We start from the raw sequence: 21,559 nt of genomic DNA on the forward strand, positions 1-21,559 counted from the left end.
CAAAAAACTCTGCTTAAAAAAAACCCTGGTGTGTGTGTGTGTGTGTGTGTGATCTTTCCCAGCAAGGCATTTTGGAAACAATCTTTTTCTTCTGTCCGGAGGGGAAGGTACCCCCTTTCTCTGCATTTCCATATTGAATTGTCTTGGCGTGCTTACTGACACCATCAAAAGAGATTTCTTAAGGGGGGGAGGGGGGATTCAAGATAATATCACAACACTGTTACTATATTATGACCAAAGAAGTGGCAAGTGCTTTTTCTCTGATCTCTTGATTAGGTTTTCAAAAGTTCCAAAAGTGCTCCCCCCCATCCTTCCCCCAAGCAGTAGGAGACCAATTAGTCTTTCCAAGGTAGAGGAGCAAAGGGATACCCAGTACCTTCCAGCAATTAACATCACCACAAGATTTAAATATTGTATTTTCTAGAGCAATACAAATGAGCAAGTTTTTAAAAATAGGTGTAGTATTATACTATTCTTCAGCAGTGTTAAACATGGACACAAAAGTTTATAAAAACATGTGGGCGAAGAATCATGACAGCATGGCAACAGTGTGTGTGTGGGTGATACAATCCATATCTGATATGAAAGAAAAACCACAGCTAACAGGGATAACACTGTACCATGTAGAATCTGTCACAAATGTGAACTGAGCAACAATCGCTCTGGCAATACGACCACCATGGGAAACAGCCCCTTGTGCGGAATCAGCCCACATTTCTTTCCTCAACTTTTCATATCATGAAATGCAACCACTGAGGCTACAACTTCCTGCTGACAGGCCAGGGTGCAGAAATGGTATTTTTAAAAATGGAACATATATTGAATCAAGTGAGAAGGCCTACTGCGCACAGGGGGATCTTCAGGTACAGCTGTTTCTGTACTGTATTCTCCCTGCCCCCCATACATTACACAGCTATTCCAGGTTGCATTTTGTGTATCTGAACTTTGAAGGAACAAATATATATATATATATATATATTTCAGATGAGTATTTATCTGCTAGATGCTAATCCATAATCCTTCCTTTAAAAAGTGATAAAGTACTTGAGGAGAGGGGATGCAGGGTAAGAGTATATCCAAAGCACCACATGTGCAGTTCTGAACAAATATTACTTGATGGTAAAGTTTACTTTTCTTTCTTTTTAAAAATGCAATAGAATTATGTCTTATCCCAGGATATTTTTTTAGTTTAGAGAGCTGAGCATGCACGTTGTACTTTATTCTACAGAGGACTAATTCTTATTTTTAAAATGCAAACTTAGATCCCACTGTGACTACCGTAATATAGGCATCTGGCATTTCTGATAATTCTAATTTAATTTGTGCACTGAGCCAGGTTCCTACCTTTTGTCCCTGCACATCTGCTGTGCTGTGATCTGACTCCCCATCCTCTGTCTCCCCCATCTTCACAAGGCTGACGTCTAGAGTGCCAACTGTCTTTCCACCATCAGAGCTTCTGAAAAAAATGCAGGGGGATAAGGGTGGGATTTTATTTTCTATTTATGTGGCAGTATCTTGAATTAAACCTCTGCCCTTTGGCCTTAAACCATCAAAGGACTAAATGCTTATTTGCAAATGTTTCTTCAAATGATGAAAAATATAACCACCTATTTCCTCAACAACAGCAAAGAACGGCTCATCATCTCCATCCTATACATTGCTTTATTGAAGGTGTAGGCTTGCCAGCCCCCCGCCTAGGGGAACACTCCCACATCCACTGGCTGCTCCCAGCCCTGCTCATCTGGCTGGTGGGGAGGGAAGGCACTGGGAGGAGGGAGAAATGTTCACACTTCCATATCACACTGGAAAATGATATCATTTTTTGGTGTGACAGAGGCGCTGTGGGTTACGCTGAAGCCCAATTAATTAAAAATCCCCTTCAAATGGGCCAGAGGAAAATACTCTGCTGCCCCCCAATCTCCTACATTCCCACTTTGACCCCGAGAGACTTGGTTGGTGACAGGTAGCACAACACTACCTGTGAATTTAGAGAGCATTTGCAAAAATATCTCTAATGAGTATACAAGGGTCTCGATGCTTTTAGAAGGTTTACATTTAGAAATGTGTTGTCTAAAATTGCACTCTCTTAAAGTTATTGCTTCTTGCCATAAATGGTGAGATCACCAAAAAAAATATATCTGTGAACTTCATAAAGATGTAGTTTATTTGCATCTTTTTCTTCCATTCTCCAAAGGTGTGGTTAACATGCACCACTGAAAATGCTATTACCGTAACTTCTTGGCCCATAAGCCTTTTATCTGTAAATGGGACAATGTGGCTTCAGAGTTAATATCAGAAGTAATGCATTCATTAAAAAACACACTGTCAATGTAATTTTGAATAACAAAAATAGATGCTGTTTTAAACTCAGCACAGACAGCAGACTGTCTGCAGAGTTGTTTCCTGCAGTGAAAGCTCCATGTCTAAAACGGCTCACAGTACAGAGGGCACCAAATTTGCAGAATATATCTAATAATCCACATTCTACCAGCAAAGTTTCTATCTCATGCAAACTTTGAAAACTATGGTGGGAAGGGGGTTTGAAGGGGGGGGGGTATCAAAGTGAGGGGCCAAGAATTCAGGTGAATGTTAAAGTTCACATTCTGAATAGCAGTCTTTTTGAAATCAGTACAGAATGTTAATGCCAGGAAAGGCTATGAGCGTTAAGGAGAATTCTTGCCAGCAGTACCAGCTATTGGAAATATATGCCAACCCTAAACATCATGATACAATTACACATACAGAAACTCTTGTTCATATTAACTTGTGGAGGAATCTTTCCAAATTCCCTATATATAAAGAGGGTTGCAATGTCATTCATTATACTGGATCACAGCCATGGAAGCTACCAAGCAGAGGGCTTTTTTTAGCTCTAGTTACCAATAACATATGTTCAGGAACAAATTCCACCAGTGAACCATTAACTGAATTAAACATGATCATTGATGATGGTTTTCCAATCAACACACAACAGCCAAGCAGATGAAAACTTCCTCCCTTCTGTTATTTAGGAAATCGCCCACTTTTAAACGAATTACTGTCATTAATAATATTAACCCTATTGTACATCTTTATTTTTTAGCTCAGCTCAGCTGACCAACATAGAACAGGCGCACTAACCAAGAATTTTCTTGTGTGAGAAGAAAGAAAATGCACAACATAAAAAGTGGTTGCCAGATTACATGCACCTTTTAAAAGCCCAGCTGTCATGACAGATGAACTAGACAAGAATAACACTTTATTAAATTAAGGTTTTTTAAAAATGAAAATGTTGGACATCTATCTCAATCTCCATTTGTATTAAACTGTTTAAACTTTTCAGTTGCCCTGAAACTTTCGGTATTAACACGGTTTGTGACCTGATGAGCATGTACCTCAAGTAAGGTTAACAGACCACAGCCAGGAATCCCTGGAAAATTTAAAAGTGTGCTGACATCACTTCTGGTTTTCACCAGAAGTGCCAGGTCTGGATTGGGAAATTCTTGGAGACTTGGTGTGTGGAGCGTCAAGAGGGTGGGGAGAGGAGGGGCCTCAGCAGGTATAATGCCACAGATTTCACTCTCCAAAGCAGCCATTTTCTCCAGGGTCTCTGTCACCTGGGTATCAGTAATTTCAGTAGTCTCCAGTCACCATCTGGAGGCTAGCAAACCTAGTTATGATCCTGGGGCTGTAGGCCTCAAGAAAGCTTGAGGCCTTAGAGTAAATTAGGCCTGTCTGCCAGTTCTCCTAAAGGGCTACATTTTCCAAGATCCTTCCCAGTAGAGTTGCCAGGGGCCCCAGGAGCCCTAGTGGGAGTGCAGGGTGCTGTGGAACTGGGGACAGTGGAGCACTTACCCCCCCCCCCCATGCTCGTGCTATGCACACACATGATCCCACACTCCCCCTCCACAGAGGAATCCTGGTGCACAGACTGAAAACTGCATCTTTGGAGGCAGTTTTCACTTTGAGTGTGCATGCATGCGCCGTGGTTCCTTCCTTTGTCCCACTAGAAAATAAGCTGGACAGAGGAGGAAGACCATCCCACTCATTTTCTAATGGGATGAAGGAAGGAGCCACAGAGCATGCATGTACACTCAAATTGAAAACTGCCTCTGAAGGGAGGTGGGAGTACGGGATACCCCACTTCAGGTAGGGCAATGGCAAGTCTATTTCCTGGCTTTAGGATAGGACTAAGGGAAATGGAGGGAAAAGGAAGGCCAATTGGCACGAAGGAAGCTGGGCTGTGGGAGAAATAATATAAAGCCCACTGAAGAAGAAAGGCATTCTCCTCCCAGGAGCTGCAAGGCAGAGAAATGGCTACCAGCAGGGGAAGATCCCTCACCCAGGGAGGGCAAGTTGGGCCTAAGAATGACCAGGTGTTGTAGGGACCAGTCAATTAGGAAGCTTTACTGTTTTGTTGTTGTGTTAATTTTGCCCTGCTTGTTGTAAATGTATCCCTGTTAAACTGTTTCTCTCAAGCATTTCTTTTATGACTTATTTAGTGATTGCCCCTTTTATTTTTATTAAAGCCATATGCTTTACTTTATCTGAGTCACTGGAAAAGCATTACAGTCTGTATGGTCAGGTTACAAATTCACTTGCTGAAGTATTTAAGGGTACATCAAATGTCTTCACTGAGACTTTGAAGTGAATATTAGTTCCTTTACTTTGGTTTCTCAGAATCCCCATACCCCTGGGATTCGCTGCATGATTGCACACTTAACAGATAAAATATACATGCAGCATCCATACACTAATGGACAATCCCTTCACACCTGAGGATATCCTTGAAGAATATAGTCTTCCCAGAGTGGACAAGTAGGGAAATAGCGGCCGTTTCCACTTGGCTTACCTTTGCTCGGAACGACCTGGAACATTGCGCAAAAAACTCGGAAGATCGCGGTTTCTCACACGAGATTTGCATGATGTCGTGCAAATCTCGCACGATGTTCCGGGTTGTTCCGAACAAAGGTAAGCTGTGTGGAAACGGCCAGCCTTTGCCAATCACAGAGGGATTCGCTTTGAGTGGCTCTAGGTATACCCTTGTGCCAAAACAACCTTCTAAGCAGGCACACAACGAGGACAGCTTCTTTACATACTCCTTAAATAGTGGGATCCCATAGTGGAATTTCACCATTTTGCCTGCATGGAGAAGCTCCATGGCAAAATTACCTTATAAGATTGCCAGGCTGGGCTTATAGACCCAGACAGCAGGGGATCACAGATGTTGTTGACAGCTTTGAAGTGCTTGGCACAGGTCTTATAAGGCCTTTAGATGACAGCAATTTTACTTTTATGGAGGGCTGCTTAAGTTCAAGAGGGTTTCTTTCCATAAGGGCTAAGGGCTAACTTTTTAGCACTCCTGTGCTTGTTTAGATGGGATGTCCTCTGGAATTCAATGGGCTGGCCCCCAAGTTTGTGTGCATAGTACAGACTGCTAGGAGACAAAGAAATGGTGGGTTTCACACTCCATTTAGTGTAGATGGCATTTGGGGTCTTCTCTTGAAGACCTCATAGGGAATGGACCCTTGCTCATCGCCTTTGCGCATATAGGTATAAATACTGCAACATATGTCTCATTGTGGGAGAACGGATGTTAGACCTCCAGGCCTTTTTCACACTTTCATTGCTGGGATCCTCTTATGCCAAGGAAAGGGGTGGCATGAGTGCAGAAGGTCAAACCAGGGCTTCCAGGAAGGAAATTTTCTGAGATTCATTGGCATTTGCCACAGTTGGGTTCTTTTGTTTTGGTACACCAGCACTGGCATGAATAGCACTTCAATCAGGGGATCACCTACCGTAGTTAGTCATTTTGCCACAGAAATTTGCTCCATAGGAGAATGGGAAGGGAAGCAAGGATGCAGTATCACTGATGACAATTAGGTGTAGTTTCATACTCTGTTCAGTAGGGAGGGACCAGAGACCAGCAACACAGCATTCATCATAAACAGGCAATCCTCTTGCTTTGAGTAGGCCATAAACCTTGTGAGCGTGTTTGCATCAGGAAGTGGTATGTTAATTTATTGTTAGTCTGGTAGGAGCAGAAACTGGTAGTAGTGCCTAGGACTCAGAGGGTAAGTTCAGTTTGGCATGGGATGTGTTTCCAGAGGGACTGGGGGAACTTGGGTGCACTCAGCAATACAGAGAGTTCTCAACTTGCTTGCCTTCTGCACCCTGTAAGCCTTCTCTGCTGCAGCTTCTAGTTTGGGCCTTAGGTAGCAGGGGCAGAACAGCCTCCTGGCTGTTGGGGACTAGGGATGTGTGCTTTGGGTTTCTGATTCGGGTTTTTAACCTGAATCAGGCCCGATTTGTAAAGATTCAGGATTCAGGTGCTGCTTGCTTTCAAACGTCCCGCCCCGCTGCTTCCCCCCCCCCCCCAATCAGGGGAAAAACACAGTGGGGTGGGAAGTTTGAAAGCCACCCTTTTCGTGCCACTTGCAAGCAGCATGAAAAAGGTCACTTTCAAACAACCTGCTGCGTGTTTCCTCTGATGGGAGGGGGAGTCTTTGCTTTGAGCTTCAGTGTGTTCCGTAAAGATTCAGGAATCTTTACGGAACAGGCATGCTCAGCAGCACAGAAGCCAGCTGGGGCAGCTCCTCGCGAGCAAGGCCAGGCATGCTCAGCAGCACAGAAGCCGGCTGGGGCAGCTCCTCGTGAGCAAGGCCAAGGAGACCTCAGCTGGGGATGGCTCACATTCAACCCCACCCTGCCAGCAAGGCAAGGAAGCCAAGGAGGGATTAGTGGTAGGAGGGAAACACCTGAGGGAAGGCACAGCTGGGCCAAGTCAGGAGAGGGAACAAGCCTAGAAGGAGGGCGGGGCGGGGAAAGGAAACCCTATATAAGATGGCTAGGAAGAGCTCTGAGGTGGTGGGTGTGAGTAAGGAGTGACGGTGTGGAGTGAGAGCAGAGTAGTGTGAGAGTGGAGGCTTGGAGGAGAGTTCTGGGAGAAGATGATGGAGGACGCAGAGGGTAAGCAGGCCAGGTTGAGCAGGCCAGCGAGTAGACTGAGAGGGAGTCTGGGTGATGTATACCGCCCCTCCTTCCACAGAGCAGGGTCCTGCAGTATCCCTGGCGCCCCTCTGATGTCAGGGCCGGCCCAGCTGGGGCCTCGCCCAGCGGCGGCTGCGACAAGCCCTGACACTTCTCACCATTAAATGGTATGACTTTCCCTTGTCCTTAAACAACAGAAATGGCCCCAGAGGTGTTTTTAAAATTCCAAAAATAACTAACTAGTTTATTTACTTTAGAGAAGATAGGTCAGGTGAAATCAGGGGTTGAAAATTTCTGAGGCAATTCAACATATAAATTGGAACATGCACAGACTTCAGTTCTTATGCTCTTCACAGATACTTAAAGGCTTTCATTCTCTTGTTTTTCCCCAAGTGCTCTAGTATACTTCCTTTTAGTATTCTCTTTCACTTCTGGAGTTAGGAATGCTGGTACCCACTTTCTAGTACCCTAATTCCCTTCTTTTCACACTCCAGTGCTTTCCTTCAGTTGTTAACTGAATTTGAAGGTCTTCACAGGCAGTTTCCAAACACTCCCAACCAGGGATCTCTTCACTCTCCAGAGCTACCTCAGAAGAGCTACCACTTTCTTTGGCCTGAATGGGAGTCTGCATCTACTTCCCAACTTCCTTGCCAACTTTTCCCCAATTCTCCTTGTCGGTGTTAAAACTGCTATCCGTTAGGACTCCATTTCCCAACTCTTCACATTCGATTTATCTCAGCCAGGACTGAAAACAGATCCTCTTCTTTCCAGCGCATGCTACCCAATCAGATTCCTTGGAGTAGCCCGTCTCTCAAAGCTCTCTGATTCTGTGACAATGAACTCTTAACAGTCCTGTAGCTATGTGTGTGAGAGCCAGTTTGGTGTAGCAGTTAAAAGTGTGGGACTCTAATCTGGAGAACCGGGTTTGATTCCCCACTTCTCCATTGAAGCCAGCTGGGTGACCTTGGGTCAGTCACAGCTTATAGGAGCTCTCTCAGCCCCACCCACCTCACAGGGTGATTTGTTGTGGAGATAATAGTGACATACTTTGTAAAGCGCTCTGAGTGGGTGTTAAGTTATCCTGAAGGGTGGTATATAAATTGAATGTTGTTGTTATTGTTATAGCCCTTCCAGGCTTTTAAAAATGTGCCATCTGTCATATATGACAAGGAAATTGTCATAAGTGCCAGGGCCAGGGCGGTGCCTTATGCAAACACTGGCTGCTATGAGTCTGGATGGGGTGCGCTTGTCAGGCTGGGACAGGTTGCTTGGTTTCACAGCATTGTGGCTGGTCTCCCAGTTCAGCCAAATGTTGCAGCTTTACGAGTTTGGGCAGAAACCATTTGGGGGCTCTTATGGCAGTTTTGGCATTGGGCATGGATCTTTTTGGAGGGAAACTGGGCCATGAAGCCAGTTTCCCAATATTTAGGGAAAAGATCTTGGGGCTGAGGCATTGTAGGGACAAGCCCAGGCAGAAGCTGTCAGGGCATGCTCACTCCCAGGTGGTAGGGGGATCCATGCAGAGGTGTGCGCCCATGTGGAATCCCACATCCTCTCATCCCGCAGTTTCCTCCTTCAGCAGGTGGGCTGAACAGGTGAGGGGATCATCAGCCAGCAGGCGGATCCGTTGATGCTTGGATCTATGCCCTATGCAGTGCCAAGTTCCATAAGCTGTAACCATTAAAGTTGTGGCGTTTTAAATTCCAACAAGTTGTTTGTGTCTTCTGCTGCCTTACCCTCCCCTCTTCGACTCTGTGCCTGCCACCTGTCCTTTAAGAAATTATTCTATTAAAACAAATTTGCATTATCACCAATTAACCAACAGCAGATAAAATCACTGAATCCTGTAACTATTACATCCTTAAAACCTCATATATCTCTATTCTCCCTTTGTTTCCTCAAAGAGACACCTAGTCTAGTCTGCTCAACAACAGCATGCCATAGAATGAATCTTAAATGCTGTCCCATATTTTCATGTTCCACAAAATAAGAACCAATGAATTTGTGAACATTAAACAGTGGAATAAAAAGAATCCTTGGGGGAGATATAGTATATCCACTAACAAAGATCTGAATTAGGATTATTAGACTCATAGCATATCTACATACAGGGCAATGCATGAAGAACAAAGCAGGACTGAGCATATTGATATCACGTTGTCCTTAAGCATGCTGACCCTGACCCTACCCCTGCTAAAGATAGGCACATACAAACTTTACTCACATAGGCTTGGTCCTATAATCAGGAATACTGCTTTTTGAAAATTCCCAGTCAGTGGGATAAATCCAACATACATACGGTATGCATGTATATAGTTTCTGTATCTATGTTTGGGGTGAATATGTACAGGAGGGTGTTGGCCACTCTTGATCCCCTCCCTGCTATAGTTTTTGTTCAATATATAGATAGGTCACGAGTACAGACTGACTGTGTCAATGTAGTGAATTTTAAAGTACATATGCTACTGGGACTGGGTGGGGGAAATCAATCATACAACAACAAGCAAATTAAAATGGAATTCTAGTGGATCTAATAAATGAGGCAAAGTAAAAGGCCTCCCAGGTCCAAAGGATACCATAAAAACTATATAAACACACTACACTATCACCTTTCTTTACTTCAACTGTTTCTCTGGGTCTCTCATGTCAATACAGCTCTGTGTAAATATCACCACAGCATACCTGAAACATCTCATTATCTTTAATGCCCCTGTCATGGTTATTCCGCCCCCCGCCTTCGACTATGCAAAGTAAAGAAAGTGCGCTCTGTTACAACAGTAAGTGCACCGGCATTAACTAGCATTATGAACAGAATACAAAATAAAAGATCTTATGCTAGCTGCAGCAGCACAAGTTATTGCTTACTAAGTCTATAAGCAACAGTTGCAGCCCATGTACTTGTTTCCTAGGGTCACAATATATTATATATAAGACACATCTAAGATAGATAGGTGCATCTAAAATATGGAATGGTCACAAAGGTGCAGCTCTAAGCATTTTATTTTATAGTTTTCCAAAGCTTTTCTTTACTTTTTTGGAGACCTGTCTAGTTTGTGAAGCAAAGCTGATACCGATCTGCTTCACTGTGGCAAGTAACAACCCCAAACATATTGAAAGTCCTATCAATTTAAAACTAAACAAATTAAGTTGATGCATAAGGAGAGTCAACTTGCTGGTTCCAATATTAATTCTTGTTATTTCTTAAATATACACCATGCAAACTTTCTGCAGGTGTTTCCAAATACATTGTCATCAGTTAAGCATATGAAATCTGATCATGGTCTCTAAACCCCTTTTCAATCTCTACAACTTCAGCATTTCAGTTTCATGTCGTATCTCATAATATGACTCCTTTAAAACATGGAATGCGTCTAGCAGAAGTACTCTCTTGGCTAAGAAGTACACAAAATTTGAACTGTTTAGTTACAATTTTATTTGAAATTTAAGCAACTGCTAACTAATGTAAAGTGTTTTGCTCTCTCTGTTTCTTTCAGGATAACTAACACATTTACGTTTGGATGCATGTGGCAGTTGCATACTAATTAGACCCATATCTATCCTGTCTACATTAAAAAAGGTCCAATTCTGACATTATTATAACTTATTTATTTACAAGACTTTTACCCCACTTTTCTGCCCTCACAGGGTCACCAAGGCAGCTAAAAATTTAAAACATACAAATTAAAATCTAATTTTAAAAGCTACTAAAACCAACACTTAAATGTATTATTAAACAATCTAAAAGCAGAATTTAAAATAACTACAAAAGATAAAAACAACAGTTAAAAACATTGGGGAGGAAGGGCAGATCATTGAGGGAATGTCAAGTGAAACAAAGAAGTCCTCACCCCTTAGCAGTCGATGGCAACAGAAGGGAACAGGTGACTGTCTAGGGACAGTTCCAGAGTTTTGGTAACACTACTGAGAAGGCCCTTTCCCGATTTGCCACCTGCCCAGTTTTGGAAAGTGGAGCATCTGAAGCAGGGCCTCTGAAGGCGACTGCATACTACACTTTGCAGATGTAACAGTGGCATTGAAGAAAAAAAATATTCAGTGTGCTCAGTATTGAAGCAGAGTCTAATAGATCATTCTTAGATTACATCAGAAATACATAAACCACTGTGCTCTTCCTCTGGCCCTTCATGTCAAGGACAACTGGCTGCTCTCCAGTCCACATACTACCAGTGGGATATTACCTGTATTCCTCACTTACTGGAAGAGCGGGCAACTGCACCTTTACTAACAGGCCTAGTCCACTTCCCAAGCAATCTAATTGGTTGGCTGGGGAACAATACCAGCAGGGGGCCCCCAACAGGAGAAGAGGCAACAGGTGCAATTGTGCTTGTTGTTACTTATCAGTCCACCTGGTTCTAATAAACTGTAGAGACCTTCCGCAGTGCCTAAGAGATGGAGCAGTATTTGTAGGTAAAAGAAAACACACTCCCTCCCCAGTGACAGTAGTGTTGCTGCCTAGAGCCAGTTGGAGCACAGGTTAGCTTTAACCATGAGTAGCATCATTGTAGAATGAAGATATAATGTACATGATTAAAGTAAACGGGAAGAGAGTAAAGAATTTAGCTCAGAGAGGTGACAGGAGGGAAAGAGAGGAAGTATATAAATGCACAGCACATCAATATATCTAATAGTCAATATGGCCCCAACTAAGGATACTTAAACCTGCGGATCAGGGCCATGTAGACAGAAAGAAACTTTTTAAAGCAAACCTGAAGGGACTCCCACAGATTTGCATAAAAGTTGGAAATCCAGGAGGGAAATGAGTGTGATTAAATACAGATTAAATTAATATAGATTAAATCCCACCATACTGAGGATCATTTGTCTGCATGAGCATACACAACATTCTTCCATTCGAGCCGTTGCCTTATGGCAGAGGGAGGTGGGGGGCAGGCAAACAGCAGGGCCGAGCAACAAAAAGGGTGGCAGGAGTAGGAGCCCCTGTTGCTCCACCACCAAGTGAGGGGGGAGGATAGGCAGGTGAAAAGAGTGGTGGGGAGGGTGGCCAGAGGGCAGGCAGTTAGAGTGGTAATGAGGAGACAGGCAGACAGACAGTGGAGAGGGATGGTTGGGCAGGCAGAGGGGTGAGGAAGGGAAGACAGACTAAGGAAATGGGGCAGAGGGAGGACAAGGGGGAGGCAGGGATCTGTGTTGGTGGTAAGCAAGGAGAAGAAGCAGGGTATGGAAGGAAAAAAGATGGGAGAAGGTGGCAGCAGTGGGAGGGAAGGGGATAGAAAGATGGCCTGTGGTAGGTGCTAGGAGTCAGAGGACAGTGAGGCAATTTCCTCATGTTTCACATGGGTCCCACTACTTGTTCTATTAACTATACCTAACAGATCATCAGCATTATTTCTATACTAGACCAGTGAGGGATAGAAACAAAGGGAAATGCACTGCCACGAGATCTGGTCCGAATAGAGTCTTAAATACCCTGTGGTTATCTTTAGCTTTGCACGCTGTTAAAAACATTAGCATGTGCTGGACTATCTGATAAATGACAGTAATTTGTCTGTGAAACTACAATCAAGTCTTTGAATGTCACTGATCGTGTATCTGACAAATTTTGTAACCAACACAAGAAAAAAGAACCTACCTCAGGCTGAGAGTCAATTGTTGCTCCTTTGATTTCACCAACTCGCCTACTTTAAAGGTTGCATAACCCAGGAAGCTTCGCTAGAAACCAAAGGGAATAACAAAGCAGAAGACAGATGGGTGGGGAGGTGGAAAAGACTTTCATTAGATTTCTGAGGTTTAACAGTTTCTGTTTTAACTTCATGCCTGCAACGCTTGTTAGCAAGAGAGAAATATTAAATAAGAAGTATTCTCTTGATCTATTATCCTGTAGAACACATTCAGAGATCAGTGACACCATTATCAATAACTTGCAAACTAATGCAGGGACCTCTTTTTCATTAAAACAAACAGAATGACAACCTGACAAATAGTATGCTGGAAATGTACCGCTGCGGGTAGTTATTTCTTTGTTTAGTGTGAGGTTTCAGTCATTTTATTCTATCATGTCATGTTAAATCTGTAGGAATTTTAACATTGTTGTTTTTGCTACAATAATTTCTTAAACCTGGAGGCACTGTCATCTTTATATGCCAAACAGAATATTTGCTTGCACAAACTATATTTATTACCACTTTGATCAAGATATTCATAGAAAATGTTATATTTCCCCCAAGTTCATCATGATGTTTTATGTATTTATTTCCATCTTAAAAGGACCAGTTCCATGGCAGTGCTGAGGAAGCCAATGGATTAATCCAGCTATATTGATCACCCTTTTGTTGACCTAACTATTCTTCTATGCCTCTTCACCAATGACAGCCATTTACACCAATCAAATTGCTCAAAGAACAACACCATAGGTATCTTATTTCTCCTACTGGAAAAACTCACTAATAATTTTTACGCTTTTGGTTGTAAGAGCCTTGATCTAGTGATGATCTTGTCTTAATCAGAAAGAGCTAATGGCCCCATAAACACAGTTTCAGATGTCACGTATTCTGGCCGTTTCTGAAGATCTTTCATATGATGTATCAGAACTTCCCTAGTGAACTCTCTGAATGAATTATCTATCTCTTTCTTTTTTAACATAAAGAGTTTTGGTGGGATGCTTCCATTAAATTATTTTCCTGGACTGCACCTTACTACTTTTACAGAACCATTCCCAGCAGGAGCAGACGGGCTCGGCTTTGATCTGGCCTCCCAGGTAGCACTATGGAAGGAGGTACCTGTTCCATACTTCCTCTTAGGGCATCCCAGGCTGGCCAGATGAAAGCTGAGTTTCTGGTCACATTAGGCTGTAGCAGAGGTGGTGGCTGCTTTCCTGGTATTTCTAGCACAGCCTGGGGTTACTTGTCTTTGATAGCTACCAGCAGCCTGGTGGGGGAAAGGAGATGAAGAGTTGAGGAGATGAGAGCACTTGAGGAAAGTGCATTTGGGAGCATCATTCCCATGGAAAGTAGACCACTAACCATGAGGAGCTGGAGATGTTTTTACTGCTTTGCATTTGTAAGGGAGACCTATGTGATCATGCTTTGTCCACTTGGAGGAAGTTATTGAGATTGCAGTGTTTGGCACAAATGAAGGAGACACATGTGGCTTCCTGTGCCATATCCATGGGCTCCAAAGGAAGCTGCAGAGTGCTCTGCAGTCCATCTTGGAACCCAGAATCAACAGCATGGTCTGGGAATGATGACTAGCACAAGCCCCATGGATTTCATCATTTCAGTGTTGTATCTTCTTCCAGTTTGGCACTCCAAGCATTGAATAGTCTCTGTTTATACTAGCCTTTAGCAGGCTAATCATAGTTTGTTCTTCCTCCAAAAGATTAAAGCCTAGTCAAGATCAGAAACGGTTTCTGACATTTCTGTGCCCTTTGACCTGTGACCCTTCAACCTGATCAGTACCATGAGCAGGGCCAATCTGATACTTCCCCCCCAGGCCATTTTAACTTCCCATATTATCTTAACTTCCTGCATGAGAAGCAGAAGGATTCTTGAAGAAGGATAACCCTTGTGCAATACTTTCAGTCTTTCCAGTTTCTGGTAGTTCTCTCAACCTCCCTTTTAAAGCCAGTAACAGTTCCAAATGGCCAAACATATGGATAGAGTTTAAACTCACATTTGTCATGGAAAGGATATTTCCATGGATATTTTCACATACAAAAAGGGGGAGGGTTATGTATAAAAGGTTAGTATAAGTTAGCATTATAATATTAGCTAGTTACTAAACAATCATTCTTTTATAGTCAAAAGATTTCCCAGAGAAAGGTAGACATTTTCAGTTTTTCACAGCCACTCTAGAGAAGTTTAAGCTTCTGACCACTGGCCAAATCAGATTCTATGGAACTGAATAAAATGTAAGATTTATGTATTTATTATCCCAACTTTCTGTTCAAAAGAACCCCAAAGATGTCTAACAAATAAGAAAACCTATCACAATACAAATACCAAATCATATAATAATAAAACTATGGAATCCCGTAACAATACATCAAATAGGCAAATGGCAAACAACAGCACCCTCCCTCACTTTGCTCTTTTTAAAGGCAGCAGCAGTCAAGGAGTGGTGCTGAGCAGGCGGAAAAGCTCAGCTTACATGGCAAAGTCTACCCAGGTTAGACTATCATACTACAATCAGGGGTTCATTACCTCAGTGAGGTAATGATCTGAACCTGGGTTCAGATCATTACCTCACTGACCTTGGGCCAGTTATTCTCAGATTAATTTACTTCACAGGGTTGCTGTGAAAATAAAATGGTAGGAGGAGACTATGTAGTGCTTGCAGCAGTGGTTGGTTAAAACCTCAAATAAAAAGATATTACTTTAAGAACAGCCAAAGTTAGTAAGACTCTCACAGTGAGATGAACTGGTTTGTTTCCTTTAAAACTAGATTTTTTCTTAATAAACCAAAAAGATTCTATGACTGTGGTTTCTTACACAATTAACAGAGCAATGCCATAAAGTGTTACTTCCTGTCTAACCCTATTGAACCCAAAGGGATTAAACTGAAATAACTTTACATAGGATTTCATTGTAAAACATCTAGACATGGTGAGTTCATAGATCAAAAGATATGAATTGGCTATTACAATAAGGAAGTAAATATTTTGGCAAAAGGTCATTTTACATTTGACAAGCACCTCAATCAAGTTTCTTAAAGCCCACAGGAAAATAAGATACTTACACCGAGAATCACATTTACAAGGACTGACACTGGGGCAGACATGTTTATGAAATCAAGGTCTGTATGTGGCTTAACAGCTTCTCTTTATTGATGCGAGTTTATAAAACAATGGATCAAGAAGGGCTTTTCTATTATAGCCTCTTTCTTTATAAGCCACTGGGCTCGCCTCATCTCATTTTTCTTTTGCAATGAGTTACTGTTACCAAGAGCTAGTGTGGCTCTGTATTTAATTTAGTGTATAGAGAAGTATTTTGCATAATTTCTGTTTACAAAGAAAATTAAAAATGCTAGTAACAATTGTCTTAACTTCAAATACCTACTATATCTGTTAAATTTTTTCAAAAATATTATATTAGTCCATGAGTTGACTGTCTTACCCCAATATCAGTCCTTAGCTCTTTGCGTTCTGCCAGGATGCTGGTGTGGACCTAGGAGGGGAATTTTTTTTAGTTTTAATTGCATTTTAAGATAATTAGTCTTTTGTGCTTAGTACGGGCTTCCTATTACTTTTTATAATTTTTATGGAGGGGTTGTTTTTTGAATTTTCCCCCCAGTTTGTTTGAATTCCTGCCTACATCTACTTGCAAAGTAACATGTTAAATGTTCTCAGACTTTGTATTGTCGAAGGCTTTCACGGCCGGAAAACGATGGTTGTTGTGGGTTTTCCGGGCTGTATTGCCGTGGTCTTGGCATTGTAGTTCCTGACGATTCACCAGCAGCTGTGGCTGGCATCTTCAGAGGTGTAGCACCAAAAGACAGAGATCTCTCAGTGTCAGTGACACAGCCCGGAAAACCCACAACAACCTTCTCAGACTTTCACAATATTAAATAGTCAATCTTTTAAAAAATGGTGGCTAGTTGTTTTGGCAAGTATACTGCAAGCCATGCCCCAAAGTATTAGGTAGTAACACTCACTGGTTGCCGCTACAGCACATCATCAATATCTTGAGCCTTGATATGGTTTTGTTAGAGCTGGCAACTCTGGTTTGGGAGATCTGGAGGTGTGCCTGGAGATAGCAGAGTTTAGGGAGAGGAGGGAGCTCAACAGGAATGTCTGCCCTCTAAAGTTGCCATTTCCTCCAGGAAAACTGATATAGGTATATCTGGAGATCAGTTGTAATTTCAGGACAATTCCAGGCCCCACCTGGAGATTGGCAATCCTAGGTTTTATCTCTATTGAACAGAAAACTAGCAAAGAAGTGCAGTGCAGGAATATAGGGTAGGTCAGGAGTCCTCAACCTTGTTGAACCCGTGAGCACTTCAGTAATTCTGAAGAAGGATAGTTGGGAGTACCAAAAATGGCTGCCATAGGGAGGATAATTACAAACTTTTGGGAAGTTCCAACTAGAGATGGGCACGAAAAGCAATACGAACTTAAAAAAGCCACGGACATCCCAATCTGCTGTTCATGAACAAGCTCTTCGTGAGGCCCCATTCTAAATGAACAGGTGGTTGCTGCAAGCGTCGTTCACTGCTGTTCATCAAGCCAGACAATCTAGCACCTGCAATCAATTCCCTTGGCAAACGGAGGCAGGGACTGCCTGAACTCTGTCTGAATTCCTGCTGCTGCCCTGGAAACCCCAATCTAAGTCCAATTTAGCTTGATAGGTGTGTCTTCCTTTCAAGTGTAGAGCTCCAAATTTGTTACAAGGAAGCAAAAAGCAGGGGGGAGGGGGGCTCCCAGCTCTGGTTTTGCAGACAGTGAGGGAGAGACAGTTGCTGTTGGCATTTTGAGAGAGAGACAGGGAGAGTGCATTGGAGCTTGAATTTTCTTTGAGTGTGGTGGGATAGGGATCTACCTCTTCAAGTTCCAGGGCTGCTGCCAGGCTCTGGGCCAAGCTATTATTTATTACTGGTACGTTTCCTGCTGCCTGCTCAGGTAAGGTTTCTGGGAGTGGTGTGGTAGGGATCTACCCCTTCAGGTTCCAGGGCTGCTGCCAGGCTCTGGGACCAAGCTATTATTTATTATTGGTACATTTCCTGCTGTCTGCTCAGGTAGGGTTTTTGGGAGTGGTGTGGTTGGGATCTTGATGGCTGGAGGAGAGCCTGCTGGCCCCCACGAACAACGAACAACAAACATGTTCATGACAGGATCATGTTCGTCAGTGTTCATTGTTCATTGTTTGTGGATGGCAAGGAACAACGAACACATGTTTGTTTTCTGTTCGTGCCCATGTCTAGTTCCAACATCCTCCTTTTGATAGAGGTAGAAAAATCTGTATGGATGATCACTACAGAACCAAAAATGAAGCTTCTTTGGTTCTTCTGAAGCACTTCCTGATCCAGTAAGGTGGAGGAAAGCTAGGATTGGCTATTCGCTTTGGGGAAGAGGTGCTTTGGTAAAGACGCAAGTCAGTACCAGCAAACTCATCAGCGAATACCATGATATTCACAGGCACCACACTAGAAATCACTGGAGTAGGTTTTAAGTCATATCCCTTGCTGTAGGTCTTCCAGCTACTTTCCAGGCATGTCCAAAATTTTAATGACAAAGGACAGCCATTCACGTTTTATGACATCTGAAAACAATATACCCTTAATAAATTTAGAACAGCTGTGCAATTAAGTGCTTTTGGGTGCAAATTAATGGAAACAAATTACTATTTCATTTTGGCTTGCAGTAACTTGCTTTCTAATATTTAACAACTATTTGTAGAAATTTAATCAAAAAGAGTCCAGTAGCACCTTTAAGACTAACCAATTTTATTGTAGCATAAGCTTTCGAGAATCAAGTTCTCTTCGTCAGATGCATGGTACAGAAACTGGTCAAATATAGAAGAGGAGGGGGGAGGAGGGGAAGAGAGAGAAGATGCAGTTGGGGGGGGGGGGAGAGGGAGGATGAAACCAAAACATTCCTTTGCTAGTAAATGTAAACATCTCCTTTTGGTGTGGGGGTCAGTTGGCTTGGGTGAGGCTTCAAAGGAGTTTGCCGTGTTAGTTTGCAGCAGTAAAACAGCTAGACCATCCAATTCCTATGTAGTATAAGCCTTAGATAAGCCTTGATTCCTACATCCAATTCCTACTACATAGGAATTGGATGGTCTAGCTGTTTTACTGCTGCAAACTAACACGGCAAACTCCTTTGAAGCCTCACCCAAGCCAACTGACCCCCACACCAAAAGGAGATGTTTACATTTACTAGCAAAGGAATGTTTTGGTTTCATCCTCCCTCTCCCCCCCCCAACTGCATCTTCTCTCTCCTCCCCTCCTCCCCCCTCCTCTTCTATATTTGACCAGTTTCTGTACCATGCATCTGACGAAGAGAACTTGATTCTCGAAAGCTTATGCTACAATAAAATTGGTTAGTCTTAAAGGTGCTACTGGACTCTTTTTGATTTTGCTACTACAGACTAACACGGCTAACTCCTCTGTAGAAATTTAATAACATTCCTTTAAAATAATTGCAGCACAAAGGTGGTTCTTCATATTTTCTTCAATTCTCAAATTCCTAAAAAGGTTGATTAAAGAATTAGAATTGGGTATAACGAAGCTACACAAGTTACTTACTTTTAGTTTCTCCTACATCCTAATATTTTTCTTTAATATTTTAGACAAACACTAGGTCTTCCTAAATCTAGAGTCTAAGCCTTTATAATTGTAGAGGGGTAGCCATGTTAATCTGTTGTACCAAAATAAAACAGTCCAGAGGCTCCTTAAGGATTAATAAAATTAATTTTAATATGTACTTTTGTGAGTTAGAGCTTACTTCTTCAAATCTAATAAACCTAATAACAATACAGCCATGTCATAAGAGAGGCACAACCATGAAATTTTATATTTTCAAAAGTTTTCAATAACTCAAATACATGATTATAATTTTCACAGAGGTAGCCATGTTAGCCTGACAGGAAGAAAATTGATTCATTTGAAATGTGGTGCTGAAGGAGAGGTTTTGCGGATACCATGGACAACCAAAAAGGCAAATAAGTATGTACTAGATCAAATCAAGCCTGAATTCTCCCTAGAAGCTAAAATGACAAAACTGAGGCTATTATACTTTGGTCACATCATGAGAAGGTAGGACTCTCTGGAAAAGTCCTACCTTCTAGGAAAAGTGCTAGGAAAAGTAGACGGCAGGAAAAGTGGAAGGCAGTAGGAAAAGAGGAAGACCTAAAACAAGACGGTTTGACTCAATAAAAGAAGCCATGTTCTCCAGTTTGCAAGATCTGAGCAAAACTGTTAATGATAGGACATTTTGGAGTTCTTTCATTCATAGGATCACCATAGGTCGGAAGCAACTTGACGGCACATAACACACACGCAGCCATGTTAGTATGTTGCCACTAAAATAATCAGGAGCCTTGCAGCACATTAAAGGAGGCACATTTTTTATTTTAACATAAACTGTTGTGGACTAGATCTCATTTCATCAGATGCATGTCGTGTTTCTCACTAAGACATTCACATATATGGGATTATGAAGAAAAAAGTTATAAACAGAAAGTTTAAAGGGGCATCCATTACAGGAAGGACAGGATAAGATTAAATTATGTAAAATTCAAAAATAATCAAAGAAAAAACAGAGCCCATTCGCAATTGCAGTAATGCGTGGTTAATGTCATCATACAGGGGCATATTTATAAAGACAGCCATTAAAGGATGAAATTTTCATTCCTGTGATATAATAATGATAATGATAATGATGATGACATTTGATTTATATGCCACCCTTCAAGACAACTTAACGCCCACTCAGAGCAGTTTACAAAGTATGACATTATTATCCCCACAACAATAATCACCCTGTGAGGTGGGTGGGGCTGAGAGAGCTCCTAGAAGCTGTGACGGACCCAAGGTCACCCAGCTGGCTTCAAGTGGAGGAGTGGGGAATCAAACCTGGTTCTCCAGATTAGAGTCCTGCCGTTCTTAACCACTACATCAAATTGGCTCTATTATTCTTTTTACCTGACTGGATATCTCATTTTACAAGTTGCCTTTTTCTTTCTGCTCAGGCTCATGACAGTTTGGGGAACAAATTTATATCTAGAAAAAGGGAATGGAGGGTGTTTCCCTCTCATCTCTGCACTCCAGCCCTGATCCAACACACCCCTCGCCACTCTGCCATTAAGAGTTCATTTTGCAGATCTCCAGCTTCTTGTCTGCTCGTACCCCAGTCACAAGCTAACTGCAGTCCTACACCATACAAATCAAGCTGCTGTATATCTGTACTAGTGAGACAATCAAGAAGATGTAATAGTAATATGACAGATGTATTAGAAAAGAAGGAAATGTTCAGGACATAGGTTGCGATGGAAAAAGCAGTGTCACCATTTGTGCATGCCCTGGAATTTTTTCTGATAGTTACTACTTCCTTGAAGAAAACTCAGGGGAGATTATTATAAATCCTTAAACAGCTTTGTAAACTGGAAGGCATTTAAGCAGAAATCCAGAGCTTCAGTGGGACATAGGATTGCCAACCTCCAGATAGAACCTGGATATTTCCTGGAATTACAACTGATCTCCAGATTACTGAGGTCAGATCTCTCAGAGAAAATGGCTGCTTTGGAAGGTGAACTCTATTGCATTATACCCCATTGAGGTCCCTCCCCTCCTCAAACCCCCATCCCTCCCTGGGCTCCACCCCCAAATCTCCAAGAGTTTCCCACCCAGAGTTGACAAACCTAGTAGGAGGGACACTTCAGAAAAATCCTAGTATGCACACTGAATGTGATTTAATAATGTCTGGGGAAGACTTAGTTCTTTTGTACTAGAAAAAATAGGTAAAACTAGCTAGAAAATTAGCTAAAATTGAAGACAAAGGCAGCAGGGCTCTGTAAATATTTATGATTTTCCTAAACAAAATAGTCTTTATCTTTTGAAACTGTCAGCTAAGAGAATAATAATTGCAAATCTCATCTTTCAGTGTCAAGTGCTTCTG

General features: G+C 42.2%; 1 protein-coding gene across 3 annotated transcripts in view; it reads right to left on the reverse strand.

The window, feature by feature from the left end:
* Window positions 1-21,559, reverse strand: part of INPP4B (inositol polyphosphate-4-phosphatase type II B) — a 428,879-nt gene that overhangs the window by 167,529 nt on the left and 239,791 nt on the right. For 2 of the 3 annotated variants that reach the window (XM_054990215.1, XM_054990214.1), the window contains 2 exons: window positions 12,578-12,657; window positions 1,345-1,456 (listed from right to left, as the gene is read on the reverse strand). In XM_054990215.1, coding sequence (XP_054846190.1) covers window positions 1,345-1,456; window positions 12,578-12,657 — 192 coding nt within the window. The remainder of the gene's footprint in view (window positions 1-1,344; window positions 1,457-12,577; window positions 12,658-21,559) is intronic. The other variant, XM_054990216.1, reaches the window with a different exon arrangement.

This window comes from Eublepharis macularius, chromosome 10 (assembly GCF_028583425.1).
Source record: "Eublepharis macularius isolate TG4126 chromosome 10, MPM_Emac_v1.0, whole genome shotgun sequence".
Lineage (NCBI taxonomy): Eukaryota > Metazoa > Chordata > Lepidosauria > Squamata > Eublepharidae > Eublepharis > Eublepharis macularius.